Source organism: Dendrobates tinctorius, unplaced genomic scaffold (assembly GCF_039654945.1).
Source record: "Dendrobates tinctorius isolate UK_male_01 unplaced genomic scaffold, ASM3965494v1 ptg000201l, whole genome shotgun sequence".
NCBI classification, from domain to species: Eukaryota; Metazoa; Chordata; class Amphibia; order Anura; family Dendrobatidae; genus Dendrobates; species Dendrobates tinctorius.
In genome coordinates this window covers 1,300,540-1,327,569 of record NW_027361868.1, presented here as the reverse complement: position 1 = coordinate 1,327,569, position 27,030 = coordinate 1,300,540, and the positions used below count along the sequence as shown (strand labels likewise).

The following is a 27,030-nucleotide window of genomic DNA, read 5'->3' as shown; positions in this document are numbered from 1 at the left end:
CAACAGTGTCAACCCGTACTATCCATCGGCGTCTGAATGAAAAGGGACTGTATGGTAGGAGACCCATGAAGACCCCACTTCTTACCCCGAGACATAAAAAAGCTAGGCTGGAGTTTGCCAAAACTTACCTGAAAAAGCCTAAAACGTTTTGGAAGAATGTTCTCTGGTCAGATGAGACAAAGGTAGAGCTTTTTGGGCAAAGGCATCAACATAGAGTTTACAGGAGAAAAAAAGAGGCATTCAAAGAAAAAAACACGGACCCTACAGTCAAACATGGTGGAGGTTCCCTGATGTTTTGGGGTTGCTTTGCTGCCTCTGGCACTGGACTGCTTGACCGTGTGCATGGCATTATGAAGTCTGAAGACTACAAACAAATTTTGCAGCATAATGTAGGGCCCAGTGTGAGAAAGCTGGGTCTCCCTCAGAGGTCATGGGTCTTCCAGCAGGACAATGACCCAAAACACACTTCAAAAAGCACTAGAAAATGGTTTGAGAGAAAGCATTGGAGACTTCTAAGGTGGCCAGCAATGAGTCCAGACCTGAATCCCATAGCACACCTGTGGAGAGATCTAAAAATGGCAGTTTGGAGAAGGCACCCTTCAAATATCAGGGACCTGGAGCAGTTGCCAAAGAAGAATGGTCTAAAATTAAAGCAGAGCATTGTAAGAAACTCATTGATGATTACCGGAAGCGGTTGGTCGCAGTTATTTTGGCTAAAGGTTGTGCAACCAAGTATTAGGCTGAGGGTGCCAAAACTTTTGTCTGGCCCATTTTTGGAGTTTTGTGTGAAATGATCAATGTTTTGCTTTTTGCTTCATTCTCTTTTGTGTTTTTTCATTTAAGACAAATTAAATGAAGATAATAATACCAAAGAATTTGTGTTTGCAATCATTTTCAGGAAGAAACTGAGTATTATCTGACAGAATTGCAGGGGTGTCAATACTTTTGGCCACAACTGTACATCAGCCGTGCTCACAGATGTCTTCCCTGTGCTGATTCCTCCATTGTCTCCGCTCCTTATCTCGGGGATTATATATCCAGGATAGATCCCTCACTCCCAGCCTTCACACTGCGTATTCGGGCAGTACCGCAACTTGCCTGCAGGGGGCAGCGCTGCCCGTAACTTGCCACGTACTGATAATGGCAGAGCACAGGCTGCAGGACTCTCGTCCTGATGCTGGTCCGGTGGGGAATAGTCTGATATGCCTCTCCTATCCTTGAGATGGAGCTGTTTAACCCAGAGCTGTCAATGCAAGTTCTCTGGGATTGTTCATATTGACGGCCTGTGCTAATGGTGCAAACATCACACCGGGACCACTAGAGATGAGTGAATCGATCTGCAGGACCCCGGCCCCGCAGCCACATCACTAGTCCATGGCTGCCAGACGCTGGCCCTGTAAACCTCCTCGTTTTGGGGTGGCGCACCCACGACATCACATTGAGCTTACATTTCGGCAGGTAGTAGGAAGTTCCCTTGGCCAGCGTTTGGCAGCCATGGACTACTGACACGGCCACCGGACCAGGGGGGCAGCAAATCGTTTGGCTCATTTTTAGGGTCCACACATTCGTTCTCTCGATAGGTAGAGGGTCTTCTGATTTTATCTGACGTTGGAGGTGTCATAACTGCATTACATGGGACTACATCTTTAAAGGGGTGTTCCAGGATGGTCCCATAATGGAGGACTTGTTGGAGACGCTTGAATGTGTTTGTATCTTTAGTGCCATTGACATAAGCCGGTCATACACATGAGATGGCTGACGGCCGCACGTTCAGTCTCAGACGACTGTCTCTCCCGACTGCCCCGTGCAGATCAGCGCTACACCGATCGGTGATCTTTATGTAATACCCCTTTAAGCAGACCAGTTATGACGAAGCCCAGCTTGTCCTCCTCGGGTAGACACTGCGCAACACGAGGGTCCTTCTCATCTCCCCCCATCTCCGTCCTTCACTTTATAACACTGAACAGAACATGCCGCAATCGACCTTCTGGAAAGTGCCAAGCAGTCACCGGGGTTTCCCTTAAATTCCCGTTGGCAGCGAGCGGCGCCTCACGTGAGCGAACGCTTCTGATAATGGCTGCAGCTCTCCTCCCACCGCTGCAGATCCCTCTCAAGTCCCGGAGAATGCTTGGTAAAAAGACCAGATCTAAAGGACCGTTCCCTGGTGGTGCGGCAGTCACAGAGCGTGCGGAGCCCGTGGTGCCGGAGCGCTGATGGGTACACGTAGATCCGATAACTCGGGGGCTGCACTTGGCCCCTCTTCTACCTCTGTGGGGTTTCCGTTTCTTCATCTAAGTGCTTTTCAGATGCCAGAGAGCCATGATCCAATAATTACCACATAAACATATTGTCATATGGTTTTTGTTTGTGTCCCCCTGAAAGTTACTCAGGAAGAGGTACTCCGAAACACGCCCGATACAGAGAGGTTCTCACAGGTCTGTCCACCGCCGAGGTGCGACAAGCTATTAGCATTTACTGGGGGTCCCATTTTGTTTAACTACTCCACTCACTATTCTGCTGGTGCAGTCACTGTGTACATACATTACTGATCCTGAGTTACCTCCTGTATTATACTCCAGAGCTGCAGTCACTATTCTGCTGGTGCAGTCACTGTGTACATACATTACTGATCCTGAGTTACCTCCTGTATTATACTCCAGAGCTGCACTCACTATTCTGCTGGTGCAGTCACTGTGTACATACATTACTGATCCTGAGTTACCTCCTGTATTATACTCCAGAGCTGCAGTCACTATTCTGCTGGTGCAGTCACTGTGTACATACATTACTGATCCTGAGTTACCTCCTGTATTATACTCCAGAGCTGCAGTCACTATTCTGCTGGTGCAGTCACTGTGTATATACATTACTAATCCTGAGTATCATCCTGTATTATACCCCAGAGCTGCATTTACTATTCTGCTGGTGCAGTCACTGTACAGTCATGGCCAAAAGTTTTGAGAATGACACAAATATTAATTTTTACAAAGTCTACTGCTTCATTTTTTCTAATGGCAATTTGCATATACTCCAGAATGTTATAAAGAGTGATCAGCTTAACAGCAATTACTTGCAAAGTCAATATTTGCCTAGAAAATGAACTTTATCCCCCAAAATACATTTCAACATCATTGCAGCCCTGCCTTAAAAGGACCAGCTAACATCGTTTCAGTGATTGCTCCATTAACACAGGTGTGGGTGTTGATGAGGACAGGGCTGGAGATCAATCTGTCATGATTAAGTAAGAATGACACCACTGGACACTTTAAAAGGAGGCTGGTGCTTGGCATCATTGTTTCTCTTCTGTTAACCATGGTTATCTCTAAAGAAACACGTGCAGTCATCATTGCACTGCACAAAAATGGCCTAACAGGGAAGAGTATCGCAGCTAGAAAGATTGCACCTCAGTCAACAATCTATCGCATCATCAAGAACTTCAAGGAGAGAGGTTCCCTTGTTGCCAAAAAGGCTCCAGGGTGCCCAAGAAAGACCAGCAAGCGCCAGGACCGTCTCTTAAAAGTGTTTCAGCTGCGGGATCGGGCTACCAGCAGTGCAGAGCTTGCTCAGGAATGGCAGCAGGCAGGTGTGAGTGCATCTGCACGCACTGTGAGGCGGAGACTCTTGGAGCAAGGCCAGGTCTCAAGGAGGGCAGCAAAGAAGCCACTTCTCTCCAGGAAAAACATCATGGACAGACTGATATTCTGCAAGAGGTACAGGGAGTGGACTGCTGAGGACTGGGGTAAAGTCATTTTCTCTGATGAATCCCCTTTTCGATTGTTTGGGACATCTGGAAAACGGCTTATTCGGAGAAAACCAGGTGAGCGCTACCACCAGTCTTGTCTCATGCCAACTGTCAAGCATCCTGAAACCATTCATGTGTGGGGTTGCTTCTCAGCCAGGGGAATGGGCTCTCTCTCAGTCTTGCCTAAAAACACAGCCATGAATAAAGAATGGTACCAGAATGTCCTCCAAGAGCAACTTCTCCCAACCGTCCAAGAGCAGTTTGGCGATCAACAATGCCTTTTTCAACATGATGGAGCACCTTGCCATAAAGCAAAGGTGATAACTAAATGGCTCAGGGACCAAAACATAGAGATTTTGGGACCATGGCCTGGAAACTCCCCAGATCTTAATCCCATTGAGAACTTGTGGTCAATCATCAAGAGACGGGTGGACAAACAAAAACCTTCAAATTCAGACAAAGTAAAAGCATTGATTTTGCAAGAATGGACTGCTATCAGTCAGGATTTGATCCAGTAGTTGATTGAGAGCATGCCAGGGAGAATTGCTGAGGTCCTGAAGAAGAAGGGTCAACACTGCAAATATTGACTTGCTGCATTAACTCATTCTAACTGTCAATATAACCTTTTGTTTCTCATAATATGATTGCAATTATATTTCTGTATGTGATAAAAACATCTGACAAACACACATAAAAACCAGAGGGCAGCAGATCATGTGAAAATATAATATTTGTGTCATTCTCAAAACTTTTGGCCATGACTGTATACATAAATTACATTACTGATCCTGAGTTACATCCTGTATTATACCCCAGAGCTGCACTCACTATTCTGCTGGTGCAGTCACTGTGTACATACATTACATTACTGATCCTGAGTTACATCCTGCATTATACTCCAGAGCTGCACTCACTATTCTGCTGGTGCAGTCACTGTGTACATACATTACATTACTGATCCTGAGTTACATCCTGTATTATACTCCAGAGCTGCACTCACTATTCTGCTGGTGCAGTCACTGTGTACATACATTACATTACTGATCCTGAGTTACCGCCTGTATTATACTCCAGAGCTGCACTCACTATTCTGCTGGTGCAGTCACTGTGTACATACATTACTGATCCTGAGTTACATCCTGTATTATACTCCAGAGCTGCACTCACTATTCTACTGGTGCAGTCACTGTGTACATACATTACATTACTGATCCTGAGTTACATCCTGTATTATACCCCAGAGCTGCACTCACTATTCTGCTGGTGCAGTCACTGTGTACATACATTACATTACTGATCCTGAGTTACATCCTGCATTATACTCCAGAGCTGCACTCACTATTCTGCTGGTGCAGTCACTGTGTACATACATTACATTACTGATCCTGAGTTACCTCCTGTATTATACTCCAGAGCTGCACTCACTATTCTGCTGGTGCAGTCACTGTGTACATACATTACATTACTGATCCTGAGTTACATCCTGTATTATACCCCAGAGCTGCACTCACTATTCTGCTGGTGCAGTCACTGTGTACATACATTACATTACTGATCCTGAGTTACATCCTGTATTATACTCCAGAGCTGCACTCACTATTCTGCTGGTGCAGTCACTGTGTACATACATTACATTACTGATCCTGAGTTACCGCCTGTATTATACTCCAGAGCTGCACTCACTATTCTGCTGGTGCAGTCACTGTGTACATACATTACTGATCCTGAGTTACATCCTGTATTATACTCCAGAGCTGCACTCACTATTCTGCTGGTGCAGTCACTGTGTACATACATTACATTACTGATCCTGAGTTACATCCTGTATTATACCCCAGAGCTGCACTCACTATTCTGCTGGTGCAGTCACTGTGTACATACATTACATTACTGATCCTGAGTTACATCCTGTATTATACCCCAGAGCTGCACTCACTATTCTGCTGGTGCAGTCACTGTGTACATACATTACATTACTGATCCTGAGTTACCTCCTGTATTATACTCCAGAGCTGCACTCACTATTCTGCTGGTGCAGTCACTGTGTACATACATTACTGATCCTGAGTTACATCCTGTATTATACTCCAGAGCTGCACTCACTATTCTGCTGGTGCAGTCACTGTGTACATACATTACATTACTGATCCGGAGTTACATCCTGTATTATACCCCAGAGCTGCACTCACTATTCTGCTGGTGCAGTCACTGTGTACATACATTACATTACTGATCCTGAGTTACATCCTGCATTATACTCCAGAGCTGCACTCACTATTCTGCTGGTGCTGTCACTGTGTACATACATTACATTACTGATCCTGAGTTACATCCTGTATTATACTCCAGAGCTGCACTCACTATTCTGCTGGTGCTGTCACTGTGTACATACATTACATTACTGATCCTGAGTTACATCCTGTATTATACTCCAGAGCTGCACTCACTATTCTGCTGGTGCAGTCACTGTGTACATACATTACATTACTGATCCTGAGTTACCGCCTGTATTATACTCCAGAGCTGCACTCACTATTCTGCTGGTGCAGTCACTGTGTACATACATTACTGATCCTGAGTTACATCCTGTATTATACTCCAGAGCTGCACTCACTATTCTGCTGGTGCAGTCACTGTGTACATACATTACATTACTGATCCTGAGTTACATCCTGTATTATACCCCAGAGCTGCACTCACTATTCTGCTGGTGCAGTCACTGTGTACATACATTACATTACTGATCCTGAGTTACATCCTGTATTATACCCCAGAGCTGCACTCACTATTCTGCTGGTGCAGTCACTGTGTACATACATTACATTACTGATCCTGAGTTACCTCCTGTATTATACTCCAGAGCTGCACTCACTATTCTGCTGGTGCAGTCACTGTGTACATACATTACTGATCCTGAGTTACATCCTGCATTATACTCCAGAGCTGCACTCACTATTCTGCTGGTGCAGTCACTGTGTACATACATTACATTACTGATCCGGAGTTACATCCTGTATTATACCCCAGAGCTGCACTCACTATTCTGCTGGTGCAGTCACTGTGTACATACATTACATTACTGATCCTGAGTTACATCCTGCATTATACTCCAGAGCTGCACTCACTATTCTGCTGGTGCTGTCACTGTGTACATACATTACATTACTGATCCTGAGTTACATCCTGTATTATACTCCATAGCTGCACTCACTATTCTGCTGGTGCTGTCACTGTGTACATACATTACATTACTGATCCTGAGTTACATCCTGTATTATACCCCAGAGCTGCACTCACTATTCTGCATATCTGTGAATATGCCCCGTTACTAGGCCAGTCCTCTATGTCGCTATCTCATTTTCCGGCCTCTCTGCTTCTGCCTCCTGTCTGAGTCCTCGGTGGACAGTCTTTCTCCAGTTCTGAGACTTCTCTGGGCGGTTTAGCCGCCTCTGCTGTCAGTTCTCCGTTTTCAGCCTCCGTTATGGCCTGTACTGTTTCCATTCCCTGACATCCAGCACAGAATATCTGATCGTGTCTTCTATCTGGACGTTGCAGCAGAACTTTCTTTGCTTTTCTGTGAAGCCCTGTAGGATCATGGGCGAGCGGTGACTTCGGCGTTATCCGCGCCTGTTCCCCCCGTACACCTTGAAAGAGTTTATTGCGGATTGTGCCGTCTCGAGCTTTGGATTTCATTAACTTCATGGCTTTTATGATCTGCGCGTCACATCTAGAGCCAAGAGAGCCGGACGGCGTGTTCATCAGGAGAACATTACCGTGACTGCGCCTCCACATCAAACAGCACATCAGCTAATTTGTAGAGCTCTCTGTACAGTGGCGGTGGCAGCCGGTTCATGTTCTAGGTATTACGGCGATGGTCTATGTGGCTGCGAGAGCTGCACGTCACTGCAGAAGCCGGGAGAACCCGCGCGGCACCCGGTGCCACCAAAATTATTAACCCAGTGGTGGCCGCAGTTTGTTATAGCCTGTATGCAACGCCACTTTTTTGTAAAACCTTTTATTTATTTTTTTGTTTTTTTTTGTTTGTTTTTTTGTTCATCAGTGTTGGTAGGGTTTCGGGTTTCCAGATATTTTCAGCTGCTTCGTCAAATGCAACTTTTTTAAAAAAAATTGTAAAATGTTCTCCAGCCCTTCCTTCCTTTATGCCTGTGGTTTGTATCCACAAAATCAGGGATGTCAAACTCAAATATAGAGAGCCAAAATGAAAAGCTCGGACAAAGTCGCCGGCCGACCCTGATATTTATTAATAAAAAGTCTTCAATTGAGGGAGTTTTTCCTTATTAAATTTAACAAACTTTTTCATATTTAAACAAACTTTAAGGGGTTGTCCCACGAACAAAACGCATCTTAATTAATAGATATTAGAATAAAATACTGGTATAATTATAATCTGTTATGTAAGTGCAGTAAAAGACTAATGGCCTAATATATTTATGTAATGACAAAGGATAAAAAAAAACTTAAATAATACAGATGCTAAAGTATGATGCCATCAAAAGTGCCCCCAAATACCGTATTCCCCACACAGCCCTCCATACAGTATAATGGCCCCACATAGTGCTCCATACAGTATAATGACCCCACATAATACTCCATACAGTATAATAGCCCCCCCATAGTCTTCCATACAGTATAATAGCCCCACATAGTGCTCCATACAGTATAATAGCCCCACATAGTACTCCATACAGTATAATGACCCCGCATAGTACTCCTTACAGTATAATAGCCCCACATAGTGCTCCATACAGTATGACCCCACAAAGTACTCCATACAGTATAATGACCCCACATAGTACTCCATACAGTATGACCCCACAAAGTACTCCATACAGTATAATGACCCCACATAGTACTCCATACAGTATAATAGCCCCACATAGTACTCCATACAGTATAATAGCCCCACATAGTACTCCATACAGTATAATAGCCCCACATAGTACTCCATACAGTATGACCCCACATAGTACTCCATACAGTATAATGACCCACATAGTACTCCATGCAGTATAATAGCCCCACATAGTACTCCATACAGTATAATGACCCCGCATAGTACTCCATACAGTATAATGGCCCCACATAGTACTCCTTACAGTATGACCCCACAAAGTACTCCATACAGTATAATGACCCCACATAGTACTCCATACAGTATAATAGCCCCACATAGTACTCAATACAGTATAATAGCCCCACATAGTACTCCATACAGTATAATAGCCCCACATAGTACTCCATACAGTATGACCCCACATAGTACTCCATACAGTATAATGACCCACATAGTACTCCATGCAGTATAATAGCGCCACATAGTACTCCATACAGTATAATAGCCCCACATAGTGCTCCATACAGTATAATGACCCCACATAGTACTCCATACAGTATAATGACCCCACATAGTACTCCATACAGTATAATAGCCCCACACAGCCCTCCGTACAGTATAATGGGCCCCACGTAGTGCTCCATACAGTATAATGGGCCCCACGTAGTGCTCCATACAGTATAATGGCCCCACATAGTGCTCCGTACAGTATAATGGCCTCATATAGTGCTTCATACAGTATAATAGCCCCACAAAGTGCTCCATACAGTATAATAGCCTTACATTACATAGGGCTCCATACATTATAATAGCCCCACATAGTGCTCCATACAGTATAATGACCCCACATAGTGCTCCATACAGTATAATGGCCCCACATAGTGCTCCATACAGTATAATGGCCCCACATAGTGCTTCATACAGTATAATGGCCCCACATAGTGCTCCATACAGTATAATAGTCCTACATGGTGCTTCATACAGTATAATGGGCCCACATAGTGCTCCATACAGTATAATGGGCCCACATAGTGCTCCATACAGTATAATGGGCCCCACATAGTGCTTCATACAGTATAATAGCCCCACATAGTGCTCCATACAGTATAATGGGCCCCATATAGTGCTCCATACAGTATAATAGCCACACATAGTGCTCCATACAGTATAATGGGCCCCACATAGTGCTTCATACAGTATAATAGCCCCACATAGTGCTCCATACAGTATAATGGTCCCCACATAGTGCTCCATACAGTATAATGGTTTACACTCCATTTATATTTTCAGCATCTGATGAAACTTTGCTTTATGTTCTCTGCCCCTTCACCCACCGAGTGCAGTGCCCATATGGTGCTCATTATATTTTGGACTGGGGCCAGAGCTCCCCCTTTTCATATCATCCAGTCCTTTTATAAAGGTATTGCGTTATCCTCATGCAACCTATTGCTTTTTTTTTTTTTTTTTTTTTTTTTTGTCGTTGTCTTTCCTGGGCTCTTTACTCTGTTCTGTGGGTTTTTTTTTTTCCTTGGTTCTCGGCGCTTAATTTATTTGTGGCCCTTTGGGGAAGAATGAATCAGATCAAACAGGCACGTTCCTTCTCGCCAAGATCTCTGCTCCAGAAATCGTACTGTATTTGGAGGGTTTATGAAGTCACTTCCATCTAAGAGGGTAATACATCTATCTGAGCGTTTTCATGTCATGCGTTGGTTTTGTTTTATACTACCCCGGTCTCATGTTGCTCGTGTTCTTGATGACTTGGTTCTTGGCTACTGGAATTGTTAGATGTTTAGTCAATTCCTCCTGCCGACGGCTCATCGTTTTCTTGAGGTTAAGTAAAGTTACTTGCCAGGAAATGGAAATATTTAACCTATTGTTGCCTTTATTTTAACAATTTTTGCGGGAGTTATGATTTATTTATGCCTTTTTTTGTCTTTAAAAATGCTGCAAATTATGTTTCATGTTGTTTTGCCAAGCATCGAATGTAGAGGTATGAAGCCACCACCACTGGACTCTGAAGGAGACGCGTTCTGGGCAGTGACAGATTGTACCTCTCTATCTGGTGTCCGATTGAGGAGTCTGGTTTTGGCGATTCCAGGAGAATGTTAACCCCCTGAGCCCTGACTGCATTGTGCCCCCTGTACAGATGGTGGAGGAGGATAAAGCTATGGGCTTGTTCTCGAGTGGTTGGCTGAGGTCCCTTCATTTCAGTGAAAGGAAATCTTCAAACCAAGACTTTGTGGACAGTTGTAGCTTCTGCTTTGTGGGAACAGTTTGGAGAAGACCCTTTTCTGTTCCCCATGACTGTGCCCAGTTCACAAGGTCCATTCAGATATGGTTGGTGTGGAAGAACATGACCGGACGCAAATAGCCCTGACCTTCAGCCCATTCAACATCTTTGGGATGAGCTAGACCGGAGATTGTGAGCCCGGCCTCAACCCAACATCATGGTCTGACCTCCCAGGTACTCTTCTGGATCAAGGAGCAAAAATTCCCAAATTCCAAAATCTTGTAGAAATCCTTCCCTGAAGAGCGGGAGCTGATATATCCGCAGTGGGACAGATTCCTTATTAGCTTCCATGGATGTAGGTTGGTAGGTCAGAAAAGCTCCTGGAGGTCTAACGTGGAGGGGGCACATACTATTCTCCGTATGAGACCGAAACAATAAATTCTCATGAACTGAAGTTGATCTAATTTTCTATCCGGATTTTCAGGTCGAAAATTCGGCACTGGAATACAGCGGCACATTAATCATACGGGATGTCACTTTTTGTTGCGTTGTTGAGTATTTTGCTGATTGAGTTCATTAGGGAAGACAAAATTTGCAGCAAAATCCATGAGCTCAGAACAAGAACATTTTTCCTATAAGACTGAGACAAAAATAATATATTCCCTTCCCCTGGCTGCATGATATCTGGAGGCATTGTATATGTAGAGTAGTTATGGAGCAAGCTTACCAGGTCACCGAGTGAGGCGAGGTGATTTTAGGGCCTTCCACGTGAGCAAATACCCGCACCAAAGTCCGCTCTACTTGATGTGGATTATCTTTTGTGTTTTTTCCATAGCTTCTAGATTTTCCGCAGAAGCTTCAGTGCATCACGAGAAGAGTGATGTAATGAAGCTTCCTAAATCGGTGGAACATGAAGTTGATCCACTAGATGCGGAAAAACTTTACAGTCCTAACTTTGTATTGCGTTTGTCTGGTGTCCTTAGCGGTCTGGCTGGCTGTGCTAAGACACTGGATATGAAAATGCTGCTTTCAGCAAATGTGACATCACTTGCTATGGGCAAAAACAATAATCATAGTATGTTAGACTTGGACGGGACCTCTTGGGTCGTCATGTCCAAACCCCTCTTGAATGAATGCGTCACTAAACCATCTCAGACTGATGTCTGTCCAGCCTCTGTTTGAAGACTTCCATTGAAGGAGCAGGCACCACCTCTCGTGGCAGCCTGTTCCACTCATTGATCACTCTAACGGTCAAAAAGTTTTTTCTAATATCTAATCAGTATCTTCTCACTTTCAGTTTCATCCCATTGCTTCTCGTGTCTCTATGTGCAAATGAGAATAATGATGATCCCTCTACACTGTGACATCCCTTCAGATATTTGTAGACAGCTATTAAGTCTCCTCTTAGCATTCTTTTTTTGCAATCTAAACATTCCCAGAACCTTTAACTGTTCCTCATAGGACATAGTTTGCAGTCCGCTCACTATCCTGGTAGCTCTTCTCTGAACTTGCTCCAGTTTTTCATGATCTGTTATCTTACGGTTAGCGACACCAGAACATCATAATACGGATTTAGGACTGAAAAGTTATTTCTCATCTAGTGGATCTACTTAATGTTCCACCGATTCAGGAAGCTTCATTACATCACTCAACTCGTCCATCAACATTGAGGAGATCTTTTCCCCGTAGACAAGTGTGTGGAAAACCACTGCATTACTATAGAGGACCTCTTTTATGTATATTACATGTACAGTTTGGGCCTTACAGAGGTGAATGAGCATATTTTAATTTTATGGAAATAAATAATTGTTTTTGCATCGCTGTATCTGAGACCTATAGCTTTTTTGTTTCTCCGCTGATGGAGCTTTATGGTGGCTTTTTTTTTCGCAGCACAAGATGCCGTTTTCAGCTATACCATTTTTATTTACATTTGACTTTGTCATCTCGCTTTATTCCACTTTTTGTGCAGCGATATGATAAAAATGTGTAGTGTTGCCATTTTTTTTTTTTTTATGGTGTTCACTGAAGGAGTTTTGTTAGTTTGTAATATTTTTTTTTCCTTCTACTTGTATTACTCTTTTTTTCCTGATATAATGTAATGCGCTGCCAGAAGCCTTTTAGACTATGCTGCTGTCATGGTCTAAGCTGGCCACCGTCGCTGGCTGACACAGAGGTTGCCATCGGGCCCTCGCAATGATGTTGCAAAGGCGCTGATCAGAAGGGAGAGGGAGGCCCCCGCTCTCCTAGCCTCCTAAATAGTGCAACCAAATTCGAATGTGACATTTAGGGGGTTTAACAGCTGGGGGCAGTCTGGGCAAAGCTCCTGTGCCACGCATGGCATACCTATGTGTCATTGGTTGGGCAGTCCCATAGATGCACCTTCCCCATCCTTGTGTCATGGCCCATGAGTCTCCTAACCCGAACTTAGCAGCTTCACAGGCACATGTGGCTGTCAATTTCGGGTCAGGACTCAGGAGACCTGCAGCTGGTCCGTGCATCACAGTTTGTACTCAGATGTGGGAATCCAACGTAAGGGCCAGCGATCCCGACAACGATACGACCTGGTAAGGATCGCTGGTGCGTCGCTACATAGTCACTAGTAAGATGTCAAACAGGCAGATCTACTCAAGGACGTAGCAAAGATACGGCGATCCGTATAATGGGCCCAAAAAGTGCCTCTGTACAGTATAACGGGACCGCATAGTGCTCTATATAGTATAATGGGACCGCATAGTGCTCTATATAGTATAATGGGACCGCATAGTGCTCTATATATTATAATGGGACTGCATAGTGCTCTATATAGTATAATGGGATCGCATAGTGCTCTATATAGTATAATGGGACCGCATAGTGCTCTATATATTATAATGGGACCGCATAGTGCTCTATATAGTATAATGGGACCGCATAGTGCTCTATATAGTGTAATGGGATTGCATAGTGCTCTATATAGTATAATGGGACCGCATAGTGCTCTATATAGTATAATGGGATCGCATAGTGCTCTATATAGTATAATGGGACCGCATAGTGCTCTATATAGTATAATGGGACCACATAGTGCTCTATATAGTATAATGGGACCGCATAGTGCTCTATATAGTATAATGGGACCGCATAGTGCTCTATATATTATAATGGGACTGCATAGTGCTCTATATAGTGTAATGGGATCGCATAGTGCTCTATATAGTATAATGGGATCGCATAGTGCTCTATATAGTATAATGGGATCTCATAGTGCTCTATATAGTATAATGGGACCGCATAGTGCTCTATATAGTATAATGGGACCGCATAGTGCTCTATATAGTATAATGGGACTGCATAGTGCTCTATATAGTGTAATGGGATTGCATAGTGCTCTATATAGTATAATGGGACCGCATAGTGCTCTATATAGTATAATGGGACCGCATAGTGCTCTATATAGTATAATGGGACCGCATAGTGCTCTATATATTATAATGGGACTGCATAGTGCTCTATATAGTGTAATGGGATTGCATAGTGCTCTATATAGTATAATGGGACCGCATAGTGCTCTATATAGTATAATGGGATCGCATAGTGCTCTATACAGTATAATGGGACCGCATAGTGCTCTATATAGTGTAATGGGATCGCATAGTGCTCTATATAGTATAATGGGATCGCATAGTGCTCTATATAGTATAATGGGATCGCATAGTGCTCTATATAGTATAATGGGACCGCATAGTGCTCTATATAGTATAATGGGACCGCATAGTGCTCTATGTAGTATAATGGGACCGCATAGTGCTCTATATAGTATAATGGGACCGCATAGTGCTCTATATAGTATAATGGGACCGCATAGTGCTCTATATAGTATAATGGGACCGCATAGTGCTCTATATATTATAATGGGACCGCATAGTGCTCTATATAGTGTAATGGGATCGCATAGTGCTCTATATAGTATAATGGGACCGCATAGTGCTCTATATAGTATAATGGGATCGCATAGTGCTCTGTATAGTATAATGGGACCGCATAGTGCTCTATATAGTATAATGGGACCGCATAGTGCTCTATATAGTATAATGGGACCGCATAGTGCTCTATATATTATAATGGGACCGCATAGTGCTCTATATAGTATAATGGGACCGCATAGTGCTCTATATAGTATAATGGGACCGCATAGTGCTCTATATAGTATAATGGGATCGCATAGTGCTCTATATAGTATAATGGGACCGCATAGTGCTCTATATAGTATAATGGGACCGCATAGTGCTCTATATAGTATAATGGGACCGCATAGTGCTCTATATAGTATAATGGGACCGCATAGTGCTCTATATATTATAATGGGACCGCATAGTGCTCTATATAGTATAATGGGATCGCATAGTGCTCTATATAGTATAATGGGACCGCATAGTGCTCTATATAGTATAATGGGACCGCATAGTGCTCTATATAGTATAATGGGACCGCATAGTGCTCTATATAGTATAATGGGACCGCATAGTGCTCTGTATAGTATAATGGGACTGCATAGTGCTCTGTATATTATAATGGGACCGCATAGTGCTCTGTATAGTATAATGGCACCGCATAGTGCTCTATACATTATAATGGGACTGCATAGTGCTCTATATAGTGTAATGGGATCGCATAGTGCTCTGTATAGTATAATGGGACCGCATAGTGCTCTATATAGTATAATGGGATCGCATAGTGCTCTATATAGTATAATGGGACCGCATAGTGCTCTATATAGTATAATGGGACCGCATAGTGCTCTATATATTATAATGGGACCGCATAGTGCTCTATATATTATAATGGGACCGCATAGTGCTCTATATAGTATAATGGGACCGCATAGTGCTCTATATAGTATAATGGGACTGCATAGTGCTCTATATAGTATAATGGGACCGCATAGTGCTCTATATAGTATAATGGGACCGCATAGTGCTCTATATAGTATAATGGGACCGCATAGTGCTCTATATAGTATAATGGGACCGCATAGTGCTCTATATAGTATAATGGGACCGCATAGTGCTCTATATAGTATAATGGGACCGCATAGTGCTCTATATAGTATAATGGGACCGCATAGTGCTCTATATAGTATAATGGGATCGCATAGTGCTCTATATAGTATAATGGGATCGCATAGTGCTCTATATAGTATAATGGGACCGCATAGTGATCTATATAGTATAATGGGACCGCATAGTGCTCTATATAGTATAATGGGACCGCAGAGTGCTCTATATATTATAATGGGACCGCATAGTGCTCTATATAGTGTAATGGGATTGCATAGTGCTCTATATAGTATAATGGGACCGCATAGTGCTCTATATAGTATAATGCGATCGCATAGTGCTCTATATAGTATAATGGGACCGCATAGTGCTCTATATAGTATAATGGGACCGCATAGTGCTCTATATAGTATAATGGGACCGCATAGTGCTCTATATATTATAATGGGACCGCATAGTGCTCTATATAGCATAATGGGATCGCATAGTGCTCTATATATTATAATGGGACCGCATAGTGCTCTATATAGTATAATGGGACCGCATAGTGCTCTATATAGTATAATGGGACCGCATAGTGCTCTATATAGTATAATGGGACCGCATAGTGCTCCATGCATAATATGTACCCTTGGCGCCGTCGCTGGGACCTTGTCACTCAGCAGCTATTCTGACGATTCACGCCTGCGTCCCTGAGTTCTAAGTCGCCAACGAGGTCGCTTGTCATTGTTATGTCGTCAAACACAGCGATGCATGCTGGCCAGCAGCACACACCGACGATCAAAAAATGGCCTAGGACATTCGAGCACAATCAGCGATATCGCAGCGGGGGGCCGGTCACCGATATGTGTCACACGTAGCAAGATCGCTGGCAAGGTCGTTGTTGGGTCGCAAAACCTGTGGCATTTCAACGATCTCGCTGTGTATGAAGTACCCTTTAGTCTTATATTTAGGAAGAAGACTCTTGCACCAAATTGAGATGCGTGGATAGGTAATTAAAGAAAACATTTTGGGATGTTTGGGATTTTTTTTTTGCATTTTTTTCTTTACAAGGTGAACTTTTTTATCTTCTTGCTCCTTAACCAAAACTAAAACAAGGTTTCTATCATTTGAAAGTCTGAAGAGATTCCAGACTATCCATGTAATTGGCATCCACATTGTCCAGTCAGTCGCTGGGTGGTCTACCCTTCGCATTGTCTCCCCCATTACTGGTTTTATAGGTGAGGAGGTTCTGGAGACAGTGTAGCCTGGTACTTCACATCTTGTGTAAACAGAGATTCCTCTTGCCTACTGCTCTGCATAGTCAGGGATTACCTTCATTATGTGGCTTGTGTACACAGGACAATATATTCTTTCCTTGAATGCCTCCCTTTAGGCTCGAGCAAATTGACACAGCTAATTAAACATAAAAATACCAAAGTGTCCTCCTAAAGTAGTGCTCAAGAGAAGTGAGGTTTGTTGGACTTCCCCGTTGACCACAGCATGAGATTCTTTCGGCTGTTGGGTCTTTATCTCCTTGGAGTTTTAAGTCTGCTCAGAGTTGTGCTCATGCTTTCTGAGATTTGTCCCTGTCCTGATTGTTCCTGGTGGTTATGATCATCTATTCCACCATGGTTGCCTTTCCCAAAGTCCCCAGTGTCCTCATTATGTACCCAAAACATATGGGTAAGCTTCTACCTGATCTAAAGGCCATTTTTAACCATTCGGTTTTCATTAAAAAAGGTGTTCTTCCTAAAGGGAACCCATTAGGTGATCAGTTTCCGAACAGCAGCCTGGGGGTAAGGAACATTAATGGTCTGTCCATAGATATTTTGGGCCCTCTAGAGCAAGACATTTTCTTTGTAGCCTTTCTGTGCTAAAAGGTAAGTAAGAGTGATGATCACGGAACCCTCTCTTTGTTAGCTCAGAATTACCTAAGACTAAGTTCACACCAACATCTCAATTCATGGACTTTTCATGGTAGAAAATGGTGACCCTAGCTGCAGTCCACATGTGTAGTTCTCTACCCCACCACATTGTAGACGGGTGCACGTGCTGTGTACCGGTCAGTACAGTCATGGGCACAGGCTCTCATCAAAACGGAAAGTAGGCGCACATGCTAATATTGAGTTTTTTTCCATCTCATGAATCAAAAATAGTCTTTGTGAATTGGACGTTTCGAAAAGTATTTTGGCATTCTTTTACCAAAGTTTAAAGTCTTTTACCACGTACACACAGAATATGACTGCTAGTCATCGGGCTGGGCGTGACAAAGGTTGCACAGTCTTCTCTAGGTGGATGTAGCGTGAAGACACATAATCCATCCTCTTGAGGAGATGTTTTTCTGAAGACCTAATTTTTGGTGGTGATATTTTACAGTGTTGGTCCAATCTGATTGGATGTTCGGAGTTTAGCTTTCCATTATTTGCACTGGGAACATGGGAATGAGCCTCGATGATGGAATCTCCACCAGGTGCACGACGCTAAAACCACACACCGATCGGGATCTTTATCTTCCATTTGTGAAGGGGGGGCAGGAGAAGACAATAGATGACCGTGTGTGTTTTATAGGCTGGCATTGACAAGGCTGTGCAAAGAAAGGGAACAGCTTTTACACACGTTTACCACTTTTTGGGTTTTGACTGTTGACAAGCAAATACCAGAGCGTTGTTAGAAGAACACAGGATATTATGTGTGTGTGTGGGGAGGGGGGTTTACCGGAGGAATGGATGGTCATCTACAAATCCTCGAATTCTTGGTCTCCGTTTTAGCATTTATCCATTGTCTTATTGTATGTTTCGGGGGTTCCTCTTTGAGCATCTGATTTCACCAGGAGGCTATGTCTCATAGCTATAGCTAAATATTTCTGTTAATTAACTGGTATTGCCAAACTTTATCTTTCTGAGCATTACTGGTGGTCGCCAATGGTTTAACGCGGTACTACAGATCTGTCCATATGTCCAATTAGGGCAAATGGAAGCCAAAAAGTAGGGTTTTCTGCATGGGACCTGATGTGCTAATGCATTAATAGTGACCTGGGGGAAGGATTTTTATTTGAACTTGTGGGGTTTTTTTTTACTCCTCGGAAAACCTACCGCACCCACATCTGCATGTCCGGTAGTCTCTGTCTGGACTGGAAGTGATCACATCTCATGCATTCAGCCAACTGACCGTTGAAGTCAGTGATTGTCTGCAAGGTCTGATGACTGATGGAAAAAACCTCATACCACCGGAAGTGATGTCTTTTCCATCACTCACCCGACCCTATCTATAGCCAGTCGTTGACCTCAGCGGGCAGGTGGCTGAATGGATTGAACAGGGATGAGTGATATCTTTATTTTATAAAAATCCTTTCCCTCTGCCCACTTTTCACAAATCGGTGGAAACCCCTTTAAATAGGCACGACACAATTCTGCGTTATCCCTAGGAAAAATGTTATTTGGGTTTTGCTGATCACCAGTGGGACAAGAAGCCGGATCCACAACGCTGAACTGACTGGCAGGTCAGCTTAATTTGATTTCCCAGAATTGTGACTTAAATCTCCTCACCTTAGCATGTCAGGCTTGACATGTCACTCTCCGCAAGGAGAAATATTTACCCCTTGGATCCCCGTCAGACGCCTCTCACCTAGCCAATCAGATCTCACACTTTGCACTGATGAGGGGCAATACCCAGAAACACAGTTTCTACAAACTGAGATTTTGGTTTGGTTGTCTGTGACAAGTCTCTTAGAGAGTCGATATTGATTTTTAGGATTGCTCCTTACTATAGGCGGCTAGAGTTCTAGTCCTCTTCCTCACTGAAGAGATAATTTGCTTCATTTTAAAGAAATGGTAGTCCTCATGGGACCACCCCTTTTCAGACCATTCCCCCACAGATTTTATTTTGAGATGGCAGTGAATACAGATCCTTCCAGAAATCAAGAATGACACATTTTCTGTCCAGATCTTCAGACATGTAAGAGTATATAGACTTCCAAATAAATGTGTGATGTTTGCGGATCCCAGCAATTTCTTCATTTTGTGATGACTGTCACGAATGGAGGGGTTGATCCGAAAATCGCCTAACGCGTCCGGAAATATACTGCATATTCCATCAAAACGCCCTAAATATTCCAGATGGGGACGTTATTTAATAACCACGTGGGTTGTCCAGTTTCGACAACCCATTTATATGAATGTGTAATGCTTAATTTCACCAGTGGTGGCACCGTTGGGAAATTAAAAACTTACTGACTGGTTTCACCACTGATCACAGCTGATCTCGGGCATCTCTTTAGGGACGTGGGAGTTTGTATTTAGCTTATTGTCTAAAAAGTAGGAATTGTACAAAGGGGAGGATCCCTTTACACATGCATGGATTGGTTTGTGTCTTCGGAGAGAAATGGAATTTGAACACTAGCGCCACCTATTGGAAATGGCAATCCTGAAAATCAATATTCACCTTTATTCGCCTTGCCTTAAGACTCAGAATTAAAGCCAAACCAGACACACTTTTGTTTGCAGACGTGTTTTGGGGTGTTTAACCCTCATCAGTGCAAAACAGGAGGTCCAGTTTTACCTGGGTGAGAGGCCTCTGACGGGGGTGTAAGGGGTTTGAGGAGTCGTGTGTAGGACTAGGAATGGAGAGTTGCGTGGCTCACAACATGTATTGGTCATTCAGTGTGCGTTTTTAGGTACGGTGTTGCAGGCTCGTTGGTAGAATGCTTGGCTCATTAACCACACGGTGGCGCTGTGGTATCACATTGGCGTGATTCTCGCTCCCGTTAACACTTTTTGGCAAGTTCTAGTTATTCTTTAAACATACAGTCATTGGAAGTATCTTTATGGAAGGGCATAGGAATGCTACTATGTGTGCAGGTCAAATGCTTCATAGAAAGCGCTTCCTGATCCCTGGACAGTAGGAAAAAACGGAGGCGAAATCTGAAATTGCTTTTAACACCGGCCATACATAATACTATTGTGCTATTTGTGCGGCACACATGTCCTAGTAGTGTGCGGCGGTGAGTAGAGAGTGCCTGCTGGCGCCTCTAATAAATGCCGAGCTTCCCGATGACACGGCTTTGTTAGTAAATACTTGTAAACCCCCATAAAATACCAGTTTTGGGGCATCTTTTTTTTTTTTTTAGAATTCTGTATTTTGCTGTTCCTATGTTATCCTTCCTGGAAATTATTGAATTGATTGACGACCAGATGTTAGTTACCATTTTCCTTGTAATTCAGTTTTCTCACTAGCCAATCACTGCTGATTTGGATTTCTGGTATAATCATTGGGCTATGCTTAAAAGTCTGAGCCAATAAGATGTCTCCCTACATTCACTCCCGCCTCAAAGCGCAGTTTCACCAAGAAAATCTGCAGCTGCACTCCCTCCTCCCTCTCTGCTATTTACTGTTTTTCTCCAGATAGATTTTAGTGACTGAAGTGGTTTTTCAACAGGTATATACAAATGTACTTCTCTAGACATATATATATATATATATATATATATATATATATATATATATATATATATATATATTTTATTCTGAGCCAATCTGATATCTCCCCTTTGTTGCGTTTCTCCCCACAGGAGTCTTACTGAGCAAATACTGCTGCTGCATCTCCCTCCTCCCTCTCTGCCATTTACTGATTTACTCCAGATAGATTTTAGTGGCTGAAGTGGTTTCTGAACAAGGAATATACATATGTTCTTCTCATCCATGAATAAAATTGATTAATGCCTGTATTACAGTATGAGGTTTGGGGATGCATACATTCCCCGCCTTCATGGCTTCACTTTAGCAGAATGTATTGGTCAATGCCTAGTTAATAAAATGATTTGTACCACTTATTTGAGGGATGGGGACCAGCTGTAAAGATAAAACACGGCACCCTGATTTTTTATCAAAAGGGTTTGTTTAGTGGCTCCTTGAGACGAGCCAATAGGCCAAGGTCACACTCCTTCCGACATGCCGTCCTGTCTGAACAGGCTGGAAAATATCTCGCTCTTGTCGTGTACGATGATTTATGGTGGTATAAAAATCATCGTCCTCGGCAGCACAAGTTCTGGGTAAACTGGTGATGTGCTGCCAAAAACATGATACTCTTATGTGCAGAAGATAGTCGTAATAATATGTTTGTGCATGTACAATGTTTGTGGGTTTTTTGTATATAGCCGACCGGCATCAGCTCGTCTATAGGGGCCTTAGGACTGCCTCTTATTATTCCGCTTTGCTTATATAGTGCCATCATATTCCACAGCGCTTTACCGACATTATCATCACTGTCCCCAATGGGGCTCACAATCTAGATTCGCCTATCAGTATGTCTATGGTGTGTGGGAGGAAACTGGAGAACCCGGAGGAAACCCACGCAAACACGGGGAGAACATACAAACTCCTTACAGATGCCGTCCTTGGTGGGATTTGAACCCAGGCTTGCTGCAGAGGCAGGATTACACTGACACCTATTACACAGCTGATAACGCAAGATCTACCAATCGCAAAAGGCGACGTCACAGCTCGCCTCCTCCCCTTCCCTGCTCAAGTAGTTTTTCACACGCTCAGTAGATGCTTCTATACAAAAGATAAGGGTCAAGTCTGTTCATTGCGGCTCATGTTTGTGTGTTGTTTCCTGAAAGAACAGGAAAGAGTCTAAAACGGCTCCCAGTGGTCAGTGTGAGAAAGGCAAGTTTTTTTTTTTATTATTTATAATGCAAAATATGATATGGAGAAAAAAAGGATTTACAGAAATACATGCAATGCAGAAACCTGATTAATAGGGTCTTCTTACAACTTTTCTTAAAATAATTTACATATTAAACCATGCTTTTAAAGCAACACGGCATCTTCCTTACCTTCCGTCAGTCTGTGGCCCTCCTTTCCTTCCAGGTTTGTTTTCTGTAGATGTTCAGAAACTTTCTTCATCATAAAAAACAATCTTAAAGGTGAATACAGTAAATACTACACAGGGAGGAGGGAGATGCAGCTGCAGTATTTGTGTCTGAGACTGCATGCTGTGAGAGGGGGAGAGAGCTGCATAGACAGACATCGTATTTCCGCTAAATGCATAATGCCTTTTCATCCCTGTATATATTTTTTTTTTTTGAAATTTGATGCTTACTTTTCTGCGTTTTGACATTAACTTACATTTCTTTTCTCATTTCAGGCTTCTGCGAAAACAGAAAAGGCATCAGAATGGAATATCCTCCGCGATGACTTCATGATGGGGGCGTCCATGAAGGACTGGGACAAGGACAGCGATGGAGAGGCGAGCGTTAAGCCAAAACCCCGGGCCAAAAAGGAAGATAGTGAAAGTGATTCCGACAGATAACTCCGGGAAGCTAAAGATAAAACTCTTATCTCTCCGCATCCGGCACAAATAAACTCTTCATTCTGTGAATGCATAACATTTCTGACATTACACAAATACCTTTTATAAAAAAATATATATGTGTGTAAGCAGAAACAACGCAATCAAGTTTTTTTTTTTTTTTTAAATTCCGGACTGGACATGTCTTGCATTCCGGAATATCCCAATTTTTTCAAATTTTTTTCCCGAAACGTTTCGTGCTGTCAAACATTGGTGCCTGCCCAATAGTAGTGATCCCCCGGGGCCAGAGCTCGCGGAGTTTGTGTGTGGTTTTGTTTTTTTTAGCCTCAGTGGCCGCGTCTTTCCCATCCGCGATCGGTGTAATACACTCGCGGGCATCACCTTGTGCGGTAGAGGTGTAGAAAACCTCCATACTCTTCCTGGCAGCGAGCGGAGGGCCTGGCCTGGCTTGAAACAGATTCAAATTATCCTGCTTGAAAGTAACTACTTAGCTTTCTCAAACGTCTCTCCAAGGTTAGAAGAACCGAAAACAGCTTGACCTGCATCTATCAAAGGATGCTACGCTTTTTGCTTTACAATCGGTACCTTGTGGGGGAGCGTCGGTGCACATTCCGGGCTGGGCCACTGCGGTTTGCATTGAAGGGTCGCTGCTATATGTGTGATATCCATTAAAAGTTGAACCCTAAAGCAAAAGTACAAAGTCTATTGCGCCCTGTTCTCGTGCAGGAGGATGATTGTAGTGTTAACTGTGGTGAGTTAGACAGCCAATAAGCATGGTTACGGCATTACCGGGTAGGGCGGGCAATCCCTGCATGTTTATTGGCTGTCTGATAACCGCAAAAAGTGCACTCGAGCATGGCGCCTTAGCATCTGCGATACTCGATGCCGACTCATGCACCCCTGATGCACGATCGAGAGGTTTTTTCCTTGCAAACAATCACTGAGCATCTTTCATTTCATCAGAGCTGTTTAATAGATGAAAGCTGAGCTGTGATTGGTTGGTATGAGCAACAGTTTTCCCACTCCACAACACCTCAGCAGACACTGACCGGGTCGGAGAAATCTAGCACCCCCAGGAACATAAGCTCCCAACCATTGTCTGCCCCCAGAAAGGAGCAGAGAGCACATGATAGAAATGAATCACCCCCTCCCTTGCCCATATACCCATCACACATCCTCCATCCCATAGGCACGTCTTCCCTCTTAAAGGGATCTCCGGTATGGAAGTTACGGCAAATCCCTCAGTGCTCTGATTCTGACCCCAAGCTACTATTAAAGGGATCCCTGGTATGGAAGTTAGGGTAATTCCACTCAGCGCTCTGGTTCTGACGCCAGGCTGACGGGATGATGTGGGATATTAGGGGTAGTAGTCCGGTGGTTCTGGCTGACGGGATGATGTGGGATATTAGGGGTAGTAGTCCGGTGACTCTGGCTGATGGGATGATGTGTGATATTAGGGGTAGTAGTCCGGTGGCTCTGGCTGACGGGATGATGTGGGATATTAGGGGTAGTAGTTCGGTGGCTCTGACTGACGGGATGATGTGTGATATTAGGGGTAGTAGTCCGGTGGCTCTGGCTGATGGGATGATGTGGGATATTAGGGGTAGTTGCCCGGTGGCTCTGGCTGACGGGATGATGTGGGATATTAGGGGTAGTAGTCCGGTGGCTCTGGCTGACGGGATGATGTGGGATATTAGGGGTAGTAGTCCGGTGGCTCTGGCTGACGGGATGATGTGGGATATTAGGGGTAGTAGTCTGGTAGCTCTGGCTGACGGGATGATGTGGGACATTATGGATAGTAGTCCGGTAGCTCTGGGTGACGGGATGATGTGGGATATTAGGGGTAGTAGTCTGGTGGCTCTGGCTGACGGGATGATGTGGGATATTATGGGTAGTTGTCCGGTGGCTCTGTTTGACGGGATGATGTGGGAAATTAGGAGTAGTAGTCCGGAAGCTCTGGCTGATGGGATGATGTGAGATATTAGGAGTAGTAGTCCGGTAGCTCTGGCTGACGGGATGATGTGGGAAATTAGGAGTAGTAGTCCGGTAGCTCTGGCTGACGGGACGATGTGGGATATTAGGGGTAGTAGTCCGGTGGCTCTGGCTGATGGGATGATGTGGGATATTAGGAGTAGTAGTCCGGTGGTTCTGGCTGACGGGATGATGTGGGATATTAGGGGTAGTAGTCCGGTGGCTCTGGCTGATGGGATGATGTGGGATATTAGGGGTAGTAGTCCGGTGGCTCTGGCTGATGGGATGATGTGGGATATTAGGAGTAGTAGTTCGGTGGCTCTGACTGACGAGATGATGTGGGATATTATGGGTAGTAGTCCGGTGGCTCTGGCTGACGGGATGATGTGGGATATTAGGGGTAGTAGTCCGGTAGCTCTGGCTGACAGGATGATGTGGGATATTAGGGGTAGTAGTCCGGTAGCTCGGGATGATGTGGGATATTAGGGGTAGTAGTCCGTTGGCTCTGGCTGATGGGATGATGTGGGATATTAGGGGTTGTAGTCCGGTAGCTCTGGCTGACAGGATGATGTGGGATATTAGGGGTAGTAGTCCGGTGGATGGGATATTAGGGGTAGTAGTTCGGTGGCTCTGGCTGACGGGATGATGTGGGATATTAGGGGTAGTAGTCCGGTAGCTCGGGATGATGTGGGATATTAGGGGTAGTAGTCCGGTGGCTCTGGCTGACAGGATGATGTGGGATATTAGGGGTAGTAGTTCGGTGGCTCTGGCTGACAGGATGATGTGGGATATTAGGGGTAGTAGTTCGGTGGCTCTGGCTGACGGGATGATGTGGGATATTGGGGGTAGTAGTTCGGTGGCTCTGGCTGACGGGATGATGTGGGATATTAGGGGTAGTAATCCGGGTTGCTCTGGCTGACGGGATGATGTGGGATATTAGGGGTAGTAGTCCGGTGGCTATGGCTGACGGGATGATGTGGGATATTAGGGGTAGTAGTCCGGTGGCTCTGGCTGACGGGATGATGTGGGATATTAGGGGTAGTAATCCGGTTGCTCTGGCTGACGGGATGATGTGGGATATTAGGGGTAGTAATCCGGTTGCTCTGGCTGACGGGATGATGTGGGATATTAGGGGTAGTAGTCCGGTGGCTATGGCTGACGGGATGATGTGGGATATTAGTGGTAGTAGTCCGGTGGCTCTGGCTGACGGGATGATGTGGGATATTAGGGGTAGTAATCCAGTTGCTCTGGCTGACGGGATGATGTGGGATATTAGGGGTAGTAGTCCGGTGGCTCTGGCTGACGGGATGATGTGGGATATTAGGGGTAGTAGTCCGGTAGCTCTGGCTGACGGGATGATGTGGGATATTAGGGGTAGTAGTCCGGTGGCTCTGGCTGACGGGATGATGTGGGATATTAGGGGTAGTAGTCCGGTAGCTCGGGATGATGTGGGATATTAGGGGTAGTAGTCCGGTGGCTCTGGCTGACAGGATGATGTGGGATATTAGGGGTAGTAGTCCGGTGGCTCTGGCTGACGGGATGATGTGGGATATTAGGGGTAGTAGTTCGGTGGCTCTGGCTGATGGGATGATGTGGGATATTGGGGGTAGTAGTTCGGTGGCTCTGGCTGACGGGATGATGTGGGATATTAGGGGTAGTAATCCGGTTGCTCTGGCTGACGGGATGATGTGGGATATTAGGGGTAGTAGTCCGGTGGCTATGGCTGACGGGATGATGTGGGATATTAGGGGTAGTAGTCCGGTGGCTCTGGCTGACGGGATGATGTGGGATATTAGGGGTAGTAATCCGGTTGCTCTGGCTGACGGGATGATGTGGGATATTAGGGGTAGTAATCCGGTTGCTCTGGCTGACGGGATGATGTGGGATATTAGGGGTAGTAGTCCGG

General features: G+C 44.3%; 1 protein-coding gene across 1 annotated transcript in view; it reads left to right on the top strand.

Annotated features, from left to right (window-relative positions):
• Positions 1–23,856, top strand: part of RRP15 (ribosomal RNA processing 15 homolog) — a 35,150-nt gene extending 11,294 nt beyond the window's left edge. The window contains exon 5 of the mRNA XM_073553339.1: positions 22,989–23,856. Coding sequence (XP_073409440.1) covers positions 22,989–23,153 — 165 coding nt within the window. The 3' untranslated portion in view covers positions 23,154–23,856. The remainder of the gene's footprint in view (positions 1–22,988) is intronic.
• The last annotated feature ends 3,174 nt before the right edge of the window (positions 23,857–27,030 follow it).